A 21,493-nucleotide genomic window follows, 5' to 3' on the forward strand; every position below is an offset into this window, starting at 1 on the left:
GTGTTTGTAATCCTCTACATTATTCTATTTTATGGCACATTTGACTTGTTAATTTTGATATATTTCTACATTTGTAGAGTATTATGTAAACCTTTAATTTCTGGCAATAAATTTATTTATTTATTATTATTATAATGTCATATTTTTATATAAACATTGTGATGTACTTTTTTTTCCGTTTACGAAAAAATTAATATTATTTGTTCTCATTCTTTATAACTTCTTTCTTTACTTTTTTTTTCTTTTCTTTTTCTTTTCTTATTCTTTCTGTGGTTCCTGATTATGATTGTATTTATATGACATAGCTGCACTTGACATTGTCTGCAATAGAAAGTAACATAAACAAACCACAAAATCGTTTTGTTCTGTTCACTATTAATTCAAAAATAACAGGTACTCCACGTTTTGATAACTTTATTGAGAGATCAAAATTTTAGTCGTACCCACTTCGAATCCCGGCTGGTGTTGTAGTTGCTCAAACTAAATAAATAAATAAATAAAAGTGTAGAATATAATCCATCTATACATACACCTATTTATTTATTTTATTTATTTATTTATTTATTTATTTATTTACTTATGTATTTATTTATTTTCTTTTAAGGATGTCAGTGCACATCTTCAACACCAACTATGTGTGGCCGGCCTACACAATGAGTGCCTAATGACTTAAAATGTTATAGCGCCCTCTCGTGACTACTGTCATGTGGTAGTACTTTAACAAATGGCATCCAGTGAGTGATGATCGAGCTCTTTGTTTCCGAGATTTATCATGAAATTACTACCATCTATTCACATCCAAATGAAACCAACTTTACACAACATAATCAACTAATATCAAAGGATATACAGGTAAAATTTTATAATTATTCTACACACACAAGTAGTTTTACGGCCGATTTGAAATTCTCAGATAAAAATAGCATATGTTGAAGTCCGGACGTCATGACCGGTTTACATGTGTTACTTCAAAAATACTCAAATTATGTCACAAAATATTCTTGGATTTATCCAAAAATGTTTTAGTGTACATCAGTAAATATAGCGACACATGTGTAGTGTCATTTGCTGTCATAATTTTTATCAGAAAGTGTGAAAATAAATAAATACTTGATCAGTCTAGTGGTAATGGCTGTCGTATCGTAACGACGCGGTAAATACAAATTATGACGTCACAACGTTCAACATATGAAAAATCCAATATTCCTCTATTTCTGCACCAAAACATTCTCCAAAATGTTTACAAATATCATAACAAATATCACAAAAAATAGCGACACACATGTAGAGTGTGTTTTATTCATAAAAAATTCTCAAAATATGCAAACTAGAGAATATTTTTGTGCAGACAATGTTGTTTACAAGATTAAAGTGTTGTTGACCTCACATCTCATTATTATCCTATATTTAATAAAATTCTCTGAGAATTTCACTAAAAATAATAAAATAATTTTTATTTCTTGTAAAATATACACCGTAGTGTAAAGTAGATTTCTTTATTTGGTGTAAACTCTGACACGGTTGTTGTATGGGTATGAAACTATAATCTTAGGCTGTCCATACTTACTAACAGCAATGAAATCACAGTGTGGGTAAACTCTAAATCTTTCAACTTCTTCTCCATTCTTTGTATATTTCACAATCAACCTACCTGGCCCCCTAGTGTACTGAGTATTATAAACATTGTCCCATAAATCTACACTTAGCCCATAGGGTCTCCACACATGACTACACATTGTGAACAGATATTGTAATTGTTTACCAAACACTTTGATGCTACCATCATCAACACTTCTGCCATGGTCAGAGACAATAACATTGTTATCACTATTGACCACAACACACTTAGGGTCATAGAGTAGACTTGGCTGGACATGACGTCCAACCTCTGCTACACTTTCACCATTCATGTCATACTTGACCACTCTGTGACCTTTGTCATCGGTGACAACAAATCCTTCATCCAGTAAAGCAATTGCTCTTGGTTTAATGTCATCATTTTGACAAAATGTTTGCGTAGTTTTAGAAGATATGTCAAACATGACGACTTGGTCATTACCAGAATCTGTCATGAAATATTTATTGCTTGTTGTCATGGCAACATCATAAGGTTTGAATTTATTAGGAAAGTGACCATCAAATCTAATCTCAGAGTCAAGTTCATAAGTTGATTTCAAGGTGAGTACACTATTGTTGCCTCCATCTGCCATGACCACTTGACCAAGGTGATTTGTGGTCACTCCATACACATCTTTGAACTTTACTGGACCACTTTGACCATCAAGTTCCATGGTTACTTTCCACTGACCTGTAATGTAAACAAAGGTCAAAGGTCAAATAGCAGACTACTCTTACATTACATGTTTCATGTTAGAATATTCAATTTGTGGGAATTCTAATGAATAACATTGATCAATTTTTTGGCCATGAGAAAATGAAGTAGCCCTGCAATGTGATACATGCAATGTTTTCTTTAATATCATTCATAAATTTCCATGGCAACCAATTTATTTTGTAACATGAATGAAAACCAAGTAATTCCATGTAATATTTGAGTACATACTGTAACATCTAAATGATACTAGATTTATGTGATTTCAAAACCCCCTCAAAACACGGAGTTGATGATGCTTACTGTAACCATGGCAACATATTTGGCATATTTTGTTCAAAAATTCTCTTATATGGATATCTCCTGTTTCAATTGAGATAGAATTTTCAATTTTTCAGATTTGTTGAAAAGTAGTAATATCAAGTAGAGTACGGGTCAAAATATCTTTTCCCATACATTCATTGGTTACCATGACAACAGTAACAATTTTCTTTTGCAATTCAGAATTTGTTTTTTTTACATATTTCCAATCGCTAGTGAGATAGAAAGTTCTAATTTTAAGATTTTTTGAAAAGAAGTAGAATACATTATTTTTAATCTTATTGGATCATTACCATGGTAACAAAAATGTTTGTTTTTGTCATCTGAAATTACTATACCATGTATCCTATAAAAATGTTGTTATCAGTAGTTACCTTTTATTTTTTTTATATCTTTTAAAAAAAAATATATCTATTGTAAATTATGATGGATTGATGTAAACTATAGCAGAATTAAACTGTTGTTGTCATAGTAACTTTTATGTCTTAGTTTATAAAAACAACAATTTCTCATTTTTTTACACTGGAAATATTAAATAATAGTGCAATGTTATACAATTCAGACATACTTGATAATTTTGTTAGTTTAAGTTCAGGAGTTATGTCAAAAAAATTCTTGTCAGATATTCCTCTCGCTTAATATTATTTCAACAGTGTTTAATTTAATTCAACCAAATTTGTTTTAATTTTGTTTTCTTTTTATTGTGTTATATTCTTTATCAAACTTTCAAATTTTGACATTTTCAAAACCAAAAATGTAGTCTACTTAAAGTGTTACCATGACAACAATTTGGCTGAAATCTAATGGGAATGCATCTAGAGATGTATGGACGAAGAAATATTAAGCATACAATGATTCCATGAGATATCAAATTAGGTGTAAGAATGTTCATTTTTGGTCAAAAACATATCTCAAAAAGTACTTGGTCAATGAGTCTGAAATTTGGTGAGATGTTTCTGAAAGTGTTATTCCGCAGATTTTCTTCAAAACATTGTGACAAAATTGCCCCTAGCAACCATGACCACGCCCTTAGCAACAACAAAATGGCAGTATATTTTGGTCAAATAACAACATCTTGTAGGCAAGTGAGTAAACATTCAAAAGATTTATGCAAATAACCTAGCAACCATGACCACACCCTTAATAACAACCAAACGGTCATGTATTTCACAAAGATAACAACAGAGTTTAATAGACAATTGAATAAACATTCAGAAAATTTATGTAAATTTGCCTAGCAACAAGACCACGCCTATAGCAACAGCCAAATGATAGCATATATCATAAAGATAGCAACATGGTTGGATAGGCAACTGAATAGTCATTCAGCAAATGAATACATATTGTTAGCATAGACTAGCAAATGGATAAACATTTCTAAAAATTGTATAGTTATGTTACAATGCCATTGGCAGTATTTCTAAAAATCTAAAGTCAAATAAAATAAAAATTCCAACCTACCTACCCTTGTTTCTGAAGTTATATCAGAAATGAACACTTTTTATTATTTTGCCATACGAAGTCTGAAGAGATTTTGTCACGGCAACATTTTTAGGGGTCATAAAAAGAAAAAAAATCATTCTGCCTCTTATAATATTAATTATGTTTGTTTGTTTTTTGTTTATAGCTGTCCAATAATTAGATTCCTTCATCCCAGCAGTAGTGTCAAGACAGAAAAGTGATTCCCCTGTATTCTCCAATCAAGTCCCATTTTAGAACTACTATGCATACCAATGGTATTAATCAGAAACAACAGAGATGATTAGCCAATGGATGAAGAGAAGTCATTCCTCTGTGTTCTTCAATCAAGTCCCATTGTACAACTACCGTGCATACCAATGGTATTAATCAGAGACAATAAAGATGATTGGATGAAGACAACTGACAAGACAACACATGAAGCTGACACTACAATGGACTGTGATTCATAAGCCATGTTCCAATAATTTACCATAAGGTAAACAAACCAAACGGCTCTTTTCAGAGCCAATATAAATCCTCCCAAAAGAGATACTGAATACCTTTACTACAAATATTACATGAGTACTAGACAACATAGCACTACTACAAATACATCATTCTATTGTCCATGTACACTAAACTTTAACACAACAAACACTGCTAGTCAGACAAAAAACACTGCTAGTCAGACAATAAACAGTGCCAGTAACAAATTAATATCATTATTTAGTTAACAAACATACATGTAGTTGTAAGTTATGACAAAACTGGCATAGCTAGTACCCATACATTGTAATATAATTTTGGTGGGGAACCCCAGTAAAATGACTGGGAACATCAAGTAAGTTTTACCAACTTACCACCCTTAAAAAACCTGACTTCACACCACACTACGTCTAGTATTGTGTATCACACATTATACATGACATACCACCAGTGCACCACACTAGGTATAGTGTTGTGTACGTATCACACTCTGAAGTGTGTACATGATATCACACCACACTAGGTCTAGGGTTGTGCTTATCACACTCTGTTTACATGACATCACATCACATCACACTAGGTCTAGTGTTGTGTATATCAAATCATACTCTGTGTATACATAACATCACACCACACTAGGTCTATAGAGTTGTATACTAGTATATCATACACTGTGTACATGACATCACGCAACAATAGGTCTATAGTGTTGTATATAGTACACACTGTGTACATGACACACCACACTATAGCTCTATTGTTGTGTATATCACACGTTGTGTACATGATTACACTATGTCCAGTTTTGTCTTGTCACAGACAACTTAGAAGATATACTTGTCGGTGGTTGCGTATATCACACTCTGTGTACATGACCACATTTAGGTCTAGCGTTGTGCATCTCACACCGTGTGTATAACGTCACACAACATGGTAGGTCTAGTGTTGTGTACATGTATATCACACATTGTGTATATGACATCACACCAGACTAGGTTTATAGCTTTCTGTGTATATGACATCACACCACACTATGACGTGTTGTGTATATCACACACAGTGTACATGACATAACACCACACTAGGTCTATAATGTTGTGCATATCATTCACTGTGTACATAACATCACATCACACTAGGTCTAGTGTTGAATATATCACACACTGTGTGCATGGCATCATAATACACTAGCTCTAGTGTTGTGTATACCACACACTGTGTACATGGCATCACATCACACTAGGTCTAGTGTTGTGTATAACACTCACTGTGTACATGACATCACACTACACTAGCTCTAGTGTTGTGTATACCACACACTGTGTACATGGCATCACATCACACTAGGTCTAGTGTTGTGTATATCACACACTGTGTACATGACATCACACTACACTAGCTCTAGTGTTGTGTATATCACACACTGTGGACATGACATCACATTACACTAGGTCTAGTGTTGTGTATGTCACACACTGGGTACATGACATCACACCACACTTGGTCTAGTGTTGTGTTTATCACACACTGTACATGGCATCATATTACATCACACTAGGTCTAGTGTTGTGTATATTAATATCACTCACTGTGTACATGACATCACATCACACTAGGTCTAGTGTTGTGTATATCACACATTGTGTACATAACATCACATCACACTAGGTCTAGTGTTGTGTATATCACACTGTGTACATCACATCACATCATACTAGGTCTAGTGTTGTGTATATCACACACTGTGTGCATGGCATCATATTACATCACACTTGGTCTAGTGTTGTGTATATCACACACTGTGTACATGACATCACATCACACTACGTCTATTATGTTGTGTATATCACACACTGTGTATATGACATCAAACCACACTAGGTCTAGTGTTGTGTATGTCACACACTGTGTACATGACATCACACCACACTTGGTCTAGTGTTGTGTATATCACCCATTGTGTACATGGCATCATATTACACTAGGTCTATTGTTGTGCATATCACACACTGTGTACATCACATCACATCATACTAGGTCTAGTGTTGTGTATATCACACACTGTGTGCATGGCATCATATTACATCACACTTGGTCTAGTGTTGTGTATATCACACACTGTGTACATGACATCACATCACACTTAGGACTATTATGTTGTGTATATCACACACTGTGTATATGACATCAAACCACACTAGGTCTAGTGTTGTGTATGTCACACACTGTGTACATGACATCACACCACACTTGGTCTAGTGTTGTGTATATTACCCATTGTGTACATGGCATCATATTACACTAGGTCTATTGTTGTGTACATTTATATCACACACTGTGTACATAACATCACATCACACGAGGTATAGTGTTGTGTATATCACACACTGTGTACATGACATCACATCACACAAGGTATAGTGTTGAGTATATCACACACTGTGTACATAACATCACACCACACTTGGTCTAGTGTTGTGTATATCACACACTGTACATGGCATCATATTACACTAGGTCTAGTGTTGTGTATATCACACACTGTACATAACATCACATCATACTAGGTCTAGTGTTGTGTATATCACACACTGTGTGCATGGCATCATATTACACTAGGTCTATAGTGTTGTGTATTTCACACACTGTGTACATGACATCACACTACACTAGGTCTAGTGTTGTGTATGTCACACACTGTGCACAAGACATCACACCACACTTGGTCTAGTGTTGTGTTTATCACACACTGTACATGGCATCATATTACATCACACTAGGTCTAGTGTTGTGTTTAATATCACTCACTGTGTACATGACATCACATCACACTAGGTCTAGTGTTGTGTATATCACACACTGTGTACATGACATCACACCACACTAGGTATAGTGTTGTGTATATCACACACTGTGTACATGACATCACACCACACTTGGTCTAGTGTTGTGTATATCACACACTGTGTACATGGCATCATATTACACTAGCTCTAGTGTTGTGTATATCACACACTGTGTACATGACATCAAACCACACTAGGTCTAGTATTGTGTATATCACAAACTGTGTACATGATATCACACCACACTAGCTCTAGTGTTGTGTATATCACTCACTGTGTACATGGCATCACATTACACTAGGTCTATAGTGTTGTGTATATCACACTGTGTACATGATATCACACCACACTAGCTCTAGTGTTGTGTATATCACACACTGTGTACATGATATCACACCACACTAGCTCTAGTGTTGTGTATATCACACACTGTGTACATAGCATCATATTACACTAGCTCTAGTGTTGTGTATATCACACTGTGTACATGGCATCATATTACACTAGGTCTATTGTTGTGTATATCACACACTGTGTACATAACATCACATCATACTAGGTCTAGTGTTGTGTATATCACACACTGTACATGACATCACATCACATCACACGAGGTATAGTGTTGTGTATATCACACACTGTGTACATGACATGACATCACACAAGGTATAGTGTTGAGTATATCACACACTGTGTACATAACATCACACCACACTTGGTCTAGTGTTGTGTATATCACACACTGTGTACATGGCATCATATTACACTAGGTCTAGTGTTGTGTATATCACACACTGTACATAACATCATATCATACTAGGCCTAGTGTTGTGTATATCACACACTGTGTGCATGGCATCATATTACACTAGGTCTATAGTGTTGTGTATTTCACACACTGTGTACATGACATCACACTACACTAGCTCTAGTGTTGTGTATATCACACACTGTGCACATGGCATCACATTACACTAGGTCTAGTGTTGTGTATGTCACACACTGTGCACAAGACATCACACCACACTTGGTCTAGTGTTGTGTTTATCACACTGTACATGGCATCATATTACATCACACTAGGTCTAGTGTTGTGTTTAATATCACTCACTTTGTACATGACATCACATCACACTAGGTCTAGTGTTGTGTATATCACACACTGTGTACATGACATCACACCACACTAGGTCTAGTGTTGTGTATATTAATATCACTCACTGTGTACATGACATCACATCACACTAGGTCTAGTGTTGTGTATATCACACACCGTGTACATGGCATCATATTACACTTAGCTCTAGTGTTTTGTATATCACACTGTGTACATGACATCAAACCACACTAGGTCTAGTATTGTGTGTATCACACACTGTGTACATGATATCACACCACACTAGCTCTAGTGTTGTGTATATCACTCACTGTGTACATGGCATCACATTACACTAGGTCTATAGTGTTGTGTATATCACACACTGTGTACATGATATCACACCACACTAGCTCTAGTGTTGTGTATATCACACACTGTGTACATGATATCACACCACACTAGCTCTAGTGTTGTGTATATCACACACTGTGTACATAGCATCATATTACACTAGCGCTAGTGTTGTGTATATCACACACTGTGTACATGGCATCATATTACACTAGGTCTATTGTTGTGTATATCACACACTGTGTACATAACATCATATCATACTAGGTCTAGTGTTGTGTATATCACACACTGTGTACATGACATCACACCACACTAGGTCTATAGTGTTGTGTATATCACACACTGTGTACATGGCATCATATTACACTAGCTGTAGTGTTGTGTATATCACAGACTCTGTACATGGCATCATATTACACTAGGTCTATTGTTGTGTATATCACACACTGTGTACATAACATCACATCATACTAGGTCTAGTGTTGTGTATATCACACACTGTGTACATGACATCACATCACACTAGGTAAAGTGTTGTGTATATCACACACTATGTACATTACATCACATCACACTAGGTGTCGTGTTGTGTATATCACACACTGTGTACATGACATCACATCACACTAGGTCTATTATGTTGTGTATATCACACACTGTGTATATGACATCAAACCACACTAGGTCTAGTGTTGTGTATGTCACACACTGTGTACATGACATGACATCATACTAGGTCTAGTGTTGTGTATATCACACACTGTGTACATGACATCACATCACACGAGTTATAGTGTTGTGTATATCACACACTGTGTACATAACATATCACATCATACTAGGTCTAGTGTTGTGTATATCACACACTGTGTGCATGGCATCATATTACACTAGGTCTAATGTTGTGTATTTCACACACTGTGTACATGACATCACACTACACTAACTCTAGTGTTGTGTATATCACACACTGTGTACATGACATCACATTACACTAGGTCTAGTGTTGTGTATGTCACAGTGTGTACATGACATCACACCACACTTGGTCTAGTGTTGTGTTAATTGTCACACACTGTACGTGTCATCATATTACATCACACTAGGTCTAGTGTTGTGTATATCACACACTGTGTACATGGCATCATATTACACTTAGCTCTAGTGTTTTGTATATCACACTGTGTACATGACATCACACCACACAAGGTCTAGTGTTATGTATATCACACTCGGTGTACATGACCACACTTGGTCTAGTGTTGTTTATAGCACACACTGTGTATATGACATCTCACCACACTCTGTGTATTGTTTTGTATAGCACACTGTGTACATGACATCACATCACACTAGCTCTAGTGTTGTGTATATCACACACTGTGTACATAACATCACATCATACTAGGTCTAGTGTTGCGTATATCACACACTGTGTACATGACATTACATCACACTAGGTATAGTGTTGTGTATATCACACACTGTACATGACATCACATCACACTAGGTCGATCTATATAGTGTTGTGTATATCACACAATACATGTGTACACTGTATATACATCACATATTATGAAGATGTCATATCACCCCCACACTATGTAACACACTGTGTGCTTTCAAGCACACAGCACTGTTAATGTTACATTTATCTCATTGTGTACATAACGCATCACATACTGTGAAGATGTACTGTCATGACATCACATTACACTAGCTCTAGTGTTGTGTATATATCACACACTGTGTACATGAAATCACATCACACTAGTTCTAGTGTTTTGTATATCACTGTGTACATGGCATTACACCACACCAGGTCTATTATGTTGTGTATATCACACACTGTGTATGACATAAAAACCACACTAGGTCTAGTGTTGTGTATGGCACACACTGTGTACATGACATCACACCACAGTTGGTCTAGTGTTGTGTATATCACACACTGTGTACATGGCATCATATTACACTAGGTCTATTGTTGTGTCGATCACACACTGTGTACATAACATCACATCATACTAGGTCTAGTGTTGTGTATATCACACACTGTGTACATTACATCACATCACACTAGGTATAGTGTTGTGTATATCACATACTGTGTATATAACATCACATCATACTAGGTCTATAGTGATGTGTATATCACACACTATGTGCATGGCATCATATTACACTAGGTCTAGTGTTGTGTATATCACACACTGTGTACATGACATCACATCACACTAGGTCTAGTGTTGTGTATATCACACACTGTACATGGCATCATATTACACTAGGTCTAGTGTTGTGTATATCACACACTATGTAGATAACATCACATCATACTAGGTCTAGTGTTGTGTATATCACACACTGTGTACATGACATCACATCACACTAGGTCTATTATTTTGTGTCTATCACACACTGTGTATTTGACATCAAACCACACTTAAGGTCTAGTGTTGTGTATGTCACACACTGTGTACATGACATCACATCACACTATGTCTATTGTTGTGTATATCACACACTGTGTACATAACATCACATCATACTAGGTCTAGTGTTTTGTATATCACACACTGTACATGACATCACATCACACTAGCTCTAGTGTTGTGTATATCACACACTGTGTACATGACATCACATTACACTAGGTCTAGTATTGTGTATGTCACACACTGTGTACATGACATCACACCACACTTGGTCTAGTGTTGTGTATATCACACACTGTGTACATGGCATCATATTACACTTAGCTCTAGTGTTGTGTATATCACACTGTGTACATGGCATCATATTACACCTAGCTCTAGTGTTGTGTATATCACACTGTGTACATGACATCACACCACACTAGGTCTAGTATTGTGTATATCACACTGTGTATATAAGACCACACTAGGTTTAGTGTTGTTTATTATATCACACACTGTGTATATGACATCTCACCACACTTTGTGTATTGTTTTGTATATGACACTGTGTACATGACATCACATCACACTAAGTGTTGTGTATATCACACACTGTGTACATGGCATCATATTACACTAGGTCTATTGTTGTGTATATCACATTGTGTACATAACATCACATCATACTAGGTCTAGTGTTGTGTATATCACACACTGTGTACATGATATCACATCACACTAGGTCTAGTGTTGTGTATATCACATTGTGTACATGACATCACATCACACTAGGTCTAGTGTTGTGTATATCACACACTGTGTACATGACATCACATCACACTAGGTCTATATAGTGTTGTGTATATCACACAATACATGTGTACCTTACAGAACCGACATGTATGTGAGAAGCATGTGAGAAGCATGTAGAATAACCATGCACATGCTTATTCTACATGCTTATAAGTATATAGGCATGTATGGGCAAATAAGCAGTCCATAAGCATGTGTATAGGCCGAATTATTTAAATGAGCTAAGTATGTGCATGCTTATACACATGCTTATTTTAAGCATGTGCATAATTTATACGCATGCTTATTTAAACATGTACATACTTGTGAATAAGCATGTGCATGCTTGTGAATAAGCATGTGCATGCTTGTGAATAACCATGTACATGCTTAAATAAACATGCAATATAAGCATGCACATACTTAGCTCATTTAAATAATTCGGCCTATACACATGTTTATGGACTGCTTATTGGTCAATAACCATGTACATGCTTGTGAATAAGCATGTGAAAATTCTATACAGCACATGTGCTAGTTACTCTACATGCAGATTTTGACAAGTAATTCACCATTATTTAGTAAAAAGGTGCCAAATATGAACTCTGAGAGACCACAAACAGACCTGACATACATACTTCTGATAGCTTTCAGTTTGTGACAATGCTGAAAGATGAGTTGTACTAGGCCCACAGGCACTCGAATCAATCTGTATGATTTGGGGAGGAAAAATGTATATGAATAAGAGAAGGTATGAAGGTACTCAACATTTGAACTGCTGACCATGATGCAGCCACCTTCCATCTTGTTTTGGGAGAAAGATAATTATTACCGTGATTGCTACTGATTGGAAGGATACATCCTCAAAAATGCAAACTTTTTTGAAAATAAGACAATATAGGAGGCCATTTAGAGGCATAAAATATCAAACAAAAAACATAATTTAAAGTCTTACAAAGCTTGAATGTGGATTTAAAATACCAGAATTTAGAGACAATTATGACATACAGTACATTTTATCTGGCTATGAAGTGTAATTGTTGTGGCAAAGCTGAAAGATATTTTGCAGATGTGGTAAATGACTTCTCCTGAACTTTAATTTGATTCCAAAAAAATCATGAATAAAGAAAGAGTAAAACATTTGAAGACTTTCAGACTTTTGATGGCCCAATGACTGCCCTTCCCATGGTCATAAAGTTTTGCTCATTTCCTTTAGTGAATATTGGATATGCAACAGTTTAATTTTATCTCCATTCATGCTTGTATGCATCATCAGAGCGAAGTAAACCACTGATAGTACATAATTTGGAATTGCCTCAAATGTATATTGTTACATGTACTATTCAGAAAATATAAAACAAAGTGTGCAAATTCACTGACATGCAAAGCCAGCATGATATTTTGCCCATCACAAAAAAAAATAAAAAAATGTTGAACAGCTTTTTTTCTGGCCTTATTCACTATACATTAAAAAAAAAATCATACACCTTGATTTGAGTGCCTGTGACTCGGCCATGTGTCCCATAATCATAGTGAGGGTCGGTTATGGAGCTGGCTTACATTTGTAAAAAAAAAAAAAAAACGACTTGTGCACATGTAAAAATCAGTTTAACTCGTTTATTTACAACCAAATTTTATTTGAAACTATTAGTAATGAAAGTGAACAGTTTAAAAAATGATCGATAATAACAGGCTGAGAAGGAACTATACGGAAATCAAGGCCTACCGTAACTTATAATACATACATTGCAGTACACTGTACAGTGTGTATCCATGCTTGCATTTGCAGCTGTATCTCCACAATCACGTAAATGTCATAATCACAATGGGGTTGGTTGTATTGTAACCCTGATCAATAATTGGTATGGTGTAACAGCTTTTGGTAAAGGTTCCACTGTTGTAAACATTTTGTAGTGTTGAAAATACGACTGATAACGCGAGCATGAATGTTGACTGTTCAAATTTCCGTGGACAATGCAGTAATGGCCGATATTTGAATTTCAACCAATAAGATCGCAGAAATCTGGTCACATGGGAAGCTATGAATATATTATGAAAATGAAGTAAATAAATATGGCGGCCTCCATGTCCAATGTGTTGTAGAACATATGACCTGGATTTTCAGATCGATTTCTCCCCAGTTATCTTTCAAATACAGGTAAATTTAACATGAACAGTAATCGGAGCCACTAAATTCAGCATTCACAATACTAATACCAATCCTTATCAATTGTATGCCCGGCAAAAGCGAGAAACAACACGTCATTGCATGACTTGTATTGTACATGCACCCGGATCAAAGCATGTCTTGAATTTACCATGTACATTTGCTAAGCATGTGAAATAAGCTTGTACATTTTAAAGATTTACCATGTACATGTTAATATTTGCTAAGCATGTGAAATAAGCTTGTACATTTTAAAGATTTACCATGTACATGTTAATATTTGCTAAGCATGTGAAATAAGCTTGTACATTTATAAGATTAGCCATGTACATGTTAGAGTTAGCATGTGGAACATTCAGAAATAAGCATGCTATCAATACACATGCTATGAAATGGTTATTTTTATTGAAATAAGCATGTGACATGCTTCTGACATGGTTACGAACTACTTAATAAGCAGTCCAGTTTTGTAAGGGGGTACACTGTATATATACATCACATATTATGAAGGTGTCATATCACCCCCACACTATATAACACACTGTGTGCTTTCAAGCACACAGCACTGTTAGTGTTACATTTATCTCATTGTGTACATAACGCATCACATCAATCAATCAATCAATCAAAGAGATTTATATAGCGCCAAACTCCACTACGTAGCAATGTTCAATGGCGCTTTACAAAAGTGTGGATATATAGAGATGTCAGTAGGCTCTGCTAAACAGATAATAATTCTTTATACGCTTCTTAAAAATATCAAGGCTGGGTGACTGGCGCACTTCTCGAGGGACATTGTTCCAAGCGAAGTGGGCAGTACACGAGAAAGCACGATCACCATAGGTCTTCCGGTTACTCCGTGGTACATGAAGTAAGATTTTGTCGTTTGATCGGAGAACTCTGGATGACACTTTCAGGTTGATTAGATCAGATATATAGACAGGAGCAGTGTTGTTCAGAGCTGTGTACGTTAGTAGCAGGATCTTGTATTGGATTCTGTAGTGTACTGGTAGCCAGTGTAATTCCGTAAGTATAGGGGTTATGTGGTGATATTTCTGAGTGCAAGACACAATTCTGGCTGCTGAGTTCAGGGCATGCTGAAGTGGTAGAATGGATGAAGATGGTAGACCACACAGGAGTGCATTACAGTAATCTAGTTTTGATGTGATTAGAGCATGTATTAACATCTGACAGACTTCCTTAGTTAGATACTGGCGAATATGGCTTATTTGACGGAGGTGGTAGTAAACTGACTTGCATATCATGTGAATGTGTTTACATAGCGTGTAGTTTTCATCAAATGTTACTCCTATATTCCGTGCGGAGTTTACAATTGGAATAGAACTTGATCCAATTATCATGTGATCAATAGGACGAGGTGAACGGTTGAACTGGGACCTAATTAACAGAAGTACTTCAGTTTTGCCGTCATTGAGTTGGAGTTTATTTTCTGTCATCCACATTTTTATTTCATGAACCATTCTTTCCATCTCGTGTACTGTAGATAGGATGTCAGACTGGGAGAAATACTGAATATAGAGTTGATTGTCGTCGGCGTACTGTTGAAAGTTGATATTGTGATTTCGAATGAGCTGAACAAGTGGTAGGATGTAAATGCAGAGCAAAAGTGGACCAAGCACTGAACCCTGTGGTACTCCGAATTGCATAGTTGAGTATCGGATGTTGAGCCATGTATAGATATAGACTATTTTCTGTTCTTTAGATAGGATGAAAACCATTGCAATGGGATGTTCTTGATGCCAAGTTTAGATAACCTTGAGATGAGTATGTTGTGATCAATAGTGTCAAAAGCAGAGGAGAGGTCGAGGAGAACCATAAGTTAGTACACATTGGCCAGCATCCAGTGTCTTGCAGATATCATTAATATTGACTTTAATAGTGAGAGCTGTTTCAGTGCTGTGGTATTTTTTGTATGCTGACTGAAGTGGTTCTAGTAGTGAGTTGGCGGTCAGGTATGATGTTAACTGATGTGCAACGATCTTTTCAAGGACTTTTGATAGAAAGGGTAAGTTTGAAACGGGTCTGTATTTCTTGAACACATTTTTGTGATGGTTTCATAAGTATCGGTGTGACGACTGCATTCTTGAGAGAGTCGGGAACAGTGTACTAGTTGTGAGAGATAGGTTTATGATCACAGATATGATGGTTAGGAGATTACCTTGATATTGCTTCAGAAGTGTTGTAGGGATAGGATGGCGAGTTAGAGATAACTTTGCTGATTTCTTCCTTATTAACAGTATGGAATGTAGAGAATGATGACGAGACAGCTGCAACTGGAAATACGAAATCTATTGATGTATGGTGAACATTATCCAGGCTTGAACGGATAGATGTGATCTTGCTGGTGAAATAATGGCTAAACTGTTCTGCTAAATCTTTGGTTGAGGTATGATCGGGTAGAGTCATCTCCATGCTCTTTCCAGACAGGGTTGATAGGATACGAAAAAGCGATTTCTGGTTACCCGAGTTTTCTTCAATTAGGTTGGAGAAGTAGTCTTTCTTGGCATGTCTCATAGAGTGACTGACATTTCTGCATTCATTGAGGTAGATCTGATGGTGGATCGTCAGCTTTGTTCTTCTCCACTGATGTTCAGCCTTTCGTCTCTTCTTCTTAGCCATGTCGATTTCATACGTGTACCACTTGGTACCTGGGCGTATAGTCATGATTCGCTTCGTAAGTGGCGCATGATCTTGAAGAACTTCAGTTAGATGTTGGTTGTATGTTAATTGATATGGCTGAGGACAGATCGTTTGGTGGTGAGACAAATTCAGATCTTTGCTCCAGATCGTGAATGAAACTGTCGGCTGAGATAGCTGAGATACGACGATAAGAAATTTCACGTTTACTAGGTTTTGGTTTGACAAGAGCAAGTTCTGCGTGAACAGGACTGTGGTCAGAGAGTTGCAGTCAATCTATAGAAACAGTATTGATGTTGGTTGCAGAGTTAGATAAGATGAGATCCAGAGTGTGACCCTATTTATGTGTGTAGGTTGTTTGACCCATTGTTTGAGATTGCAAGCACTGATGATTCCATTGAATTTCTGTGTAGTTGGATTGTTTTCGTCTTCGAGATGTAGATTGAAATCCCCAACGATATAGAGATTTCCAGGGCTTGTAGCATATTTTTCAAGTGTGGTACTGAACTCATTCATGAACTATGGTACCGTAAATTTGTTCGTAACTGATGGTGGTGGACGATAGACAAGAATAAATTTCAAGGAGAGATGCTGGTGCGAAATAGTTGCTTCGACTGCCTCGAAAGATTGTACAAAACGAATAGGTTTCCATGATGTCAACTTCAGTGATAACTTATGAATTAGAGCCAAACCGCCACCGATCTTGCCAACCCGGGGTAGTTGTTTGTAATCATAACCTGATGGTGTACACTCAGCAATTATATGTTCATCACCGGACTCTCTTAACCATGTTTCGGTCAGTACAAGAATGTCAATATCTTTATCTGTTATGTAATCTGCAATATCTAATGATTTACTTCTAACTGAGCGGACATTCCATGTTGTGAGTAGAAGTTTACATTTATCATTGAGAGATTTAGAATCCTTGTGAGGGGGTGGATGTGTTTGAATATGGATGATATTGTTGAAGTTCACATCCTTAGGTTTAGAACAGGAGGCAAAATTGTAGGTGTTGTGTGAATTGATAACTTTGATTGGTCTTTCTTTCTTCACACCTGCTCTAGTGCCTCTGTGAGTGGCAGGTTTGCATTGTAGGTTCAGTGACTTGATGGCATTCCAGACAGGGACTAGGCAGCCTTGATTTATAGGAGGTGTCAAAAAGTCTAAGAATGGATCTTGAATAATGCATAGTGGACCAGTTTGCATAATTATGAGAGTAGTGTCAATATGAGACACTTGAGTAATTGTTTATATGCAGATGAGAACAGTAAACAACTTACAGTCTTCTACAATTTGTGATGAAGGATTTTTCCAGTTGTAATTTTCTCCAGAAATCGACTGGCAATAAGTTTCGAAAGTTCACAAGTACGTTCTCCAGCTATTTATGCACTTAGTAGCTTCAAAGTTGAGGACAACAACGCTCACTTATGCCTGTAAAAATCACCAATCAGCAGAGCTGGACATGGGGCTGCCATACCGGTGCACACCATTTACACATGCTGTGAAGATGTACTCAGTCTGTCATGACATCACACTACACTAGCTCTAGTGTTGTGTATATCACACACTGTGTACATGAAATCACATCACACTAGGTCTAGTGTTGTGTATATCACTGTGTACATGGCATTACATCACACTACACTAGGTCTAGTGTTGTGTATATCACACACTGTACACATGAAATCACATCACACTAGGTCTAGTGTTGTGTATATCACACACTGTACACATGAAATCACATCACACTAGGTCTAGTGTTGTGTATATCACACATTGTGTACATAACATCACATCACACTAGGTCTATAGTGTTGTGTATATCACTGTGTACATGGCATTACACCACACCAGGTCTAGTGTTGTGTATATCACACACTGTGTATATGACATAAAACCACACTAGGTCTAGTGTTGTGTATGTCACACACTGTGTACATGACATCACACCACACTTGGTCTAGTGTTGTGTTTATCACACACTGTACGTGGCATCATATTACACTTAGGTCTATTGTTGTGTATATCACACACTGTGTACATGACATCACATCACACTAGGTATAGTGTTGTGTATATCACACTGTGTATATGGCATCATATTACACTAGGTCTATTGTTGTGTATATCACACACTGTATATGGCATCATATTACACTAGGTCTAGTGTTGTGTATATCACACACTGTGCACATGGCATCATATTACACTAGGTCTATTGTTGTGTATATCACACACTGTGTACATAACATCACATCATACTAGGTCTATGTGTATATCACACACTGTGTACATTACATCACATCACACTAGGTCTATTGTTGTGTATATCACACACTGTGTACATGACATCACATCACACTAGGTCTAGTGTTGCGTATATCACACACTGTGTGCATGGCGTCATATTACACTAGGTCTAGTGTTGTGTATATCATGGTATATCACAATACAGTACATAACATCACATCATACTAGGTCTAGTGTTGTGTATATCACACACTGTGTGCATGGCATCATATTACACTAGGTCTAGTGTTGTGTATATCACACACTGTGTACATGACATCACATCACACTAGGTCTAGTGTTACGTATATCACACACTGTGTACATTGCATCATATTACACTAGGTCTATTGTTATGTATATCACACACTGTGTGCATGGCATCATATTACATCACACTAGGTCTAGTGTTGCGTATATCACACACTGTACATGACATCACATCACACTAGGTCTATTATGTTGTGTATATCACACACTGTGTATATGACATCAAACCACACTAGGTCTTGTGTTGTGTATGTCACACACTGTGTACATGAGATCACACCACACTTGGTCTAGTGTTGTGTATATCACACACTTTGTACATGGCATCATATTACACTTAGGTCTTTTGTTGTGTATATCACACACTGTACATAACATCACATCATACTAGGTCTAGTGTTGTGTATATCACACACTGTGTACATGACATCAAACCACACTTGGTCTAGTGTTGTGTATATCACACACTGTGTACATGACATCACATCATACTAGCTAGGTCTAGTGTTGTGTATATCACACACTGCGTACATGACATCAAACCACACTAGGTCTAGTGTTGTGTATATCACACACTGTGTGCACGGCATCATATTACACTAGGCCTATTGTTGTGTATATCACACACTGTGTACATAACATCACATCATACTAGGTCTAGTGTTGTGTATATCACACACTGTGTACATGGCATCATATTACACTAGGTCTATAGTGTTGTGTATATCACACACTGTGTACATAACATCACATCATACTAGGTCTAGTGTTGTGTATATCACACACTGTGTGCATGGCATCATATTACACTAGGTCTAGTGTTGTGTATATCACACACTGTGTACATGACATCACATCACACTAGGTCTAGTGTTGTGTATATCACACTCTGTGTACATGGCATCATAATACACTAAGTCTGGTGTTGTGTATATCACTCACTGTGTACATAACATCACATTACACTAGCTCTAGTGTTGTGTATATCACACACTGTGTACATGACATCACATCAAACTAGGTCTAGTGTTATGTATATCACACTGTGTATATGACCACACTAGGTCTAGGGTTGTTTATATAACACACTGTGTATATGACATCTCACCACACTCTGTGTATTGTTTTGTATATGACACTGTGTACATGACATCACACCACACTTAGTCTAGCTCTAGTGTTGTGTATAATCACACACTGTGTACATGATGTCATGCTACACTAGGTCTATATAGTGTTGTGTATATCACACAATACATGTGTACACTGTATAAACAACACATATTATGAAGATGTCATGATATCACCCCCACACTATGTAACACACTGCGTGCTTTCAAGCACACAGCATTGTTAGTGTTACATTTATCTCATTGTGCACTAGCTGTTGCATGTAGCGCATTCTACATGCATATAACATCAGACTGCATGTGACTGTGGGTATATATCACATCCCATGAAGATGTACAGTCATGCCTTATATAACACCTTTGACACTGTGTACTAGTACATGTGTATATCACATTATACTTGAAATCAGACAGCATTATGTGTGTATATTATCTCATCCTGTCTATGAAATTACACACAATACCTTGTGTATACTGTGGATACAGGACACACGCTGTCCATGAAATCACAAAACAGTAAATTATATCACACTGCATCATTCTGATTAAAATCTGATGTGGTTAAAGCTGCTAGATGTCTTTATTTACCTTTAATGTCATCGTATTGCTTTGTTCTGGCTTGCTGCCCTCTCACATCTGACCCTGCTTCGGCTAATCCCCATATCTCATCCGACATTTTTTCTGACTGTCGCAATGTCACATCTGCATATGACGCTTTACCTGGCTGTCGAAATCTCATATATGACCCTGTGTAATAGACAATGTCGTTTGAATCTCAAGAATCTTGCGCTTTTGATTAGCCAATCAGGATGAGCATTACATTGGCAGCTGTTCACACTTGAGAAATTGAAAAAACAAGCAAACTAAC

The 21,493-nt window shown here is 36.6% G+C and overlaps 1 protein-coding gene across 2 annotated transcripts in view; it reads right to left on the minus strand.

Moving 5' to 3' along the window:
* Positions 1 to 249: 249 nt before the first annotated feature.
* The window catches only part of LOC144448258 (uncharacterized), a 31,637-nt gene continuing 10,393 nt past the window's right edge, over positions 250 to 21,493 (minus strand). For both annotated transcript variants that reach the window (XM_078138438.1, XM_078138437.1), the window contains exons 10-11: positions 21,214 to 21,372; positions 250 to 2,308 (exon numbers count right to left, since the gene is read on the minus strand). In XM_078138438.1, the coding sequence (XP_077994564.1) occupies positions 1,497 to 2,308; positions 21,214 to 21,372 (971 nt within the window). In that variant the 3' untranslated portion in view covers positions 250 to 1,496. The remainder of the gene's footprint in view (positions 2,309 to 21,213; positions 21,373 to 21,493) is intronic.

The sequence above is a fragment of the Glandiceps talaboti genome, chromosome 17 (genome assembly GCF_964340395.1).
Source record: "Glandiceps talaboti chromosome 17, keGlaTala1.1, whole genome shotgun sequence".
NCBI classification, from domain to species: domain Eukaryota; kingdom Metazoa; phylum Hemichordata; class Enteropneusta; family Spengelidae; genus Glandiceps; species Glandiceps talaboti.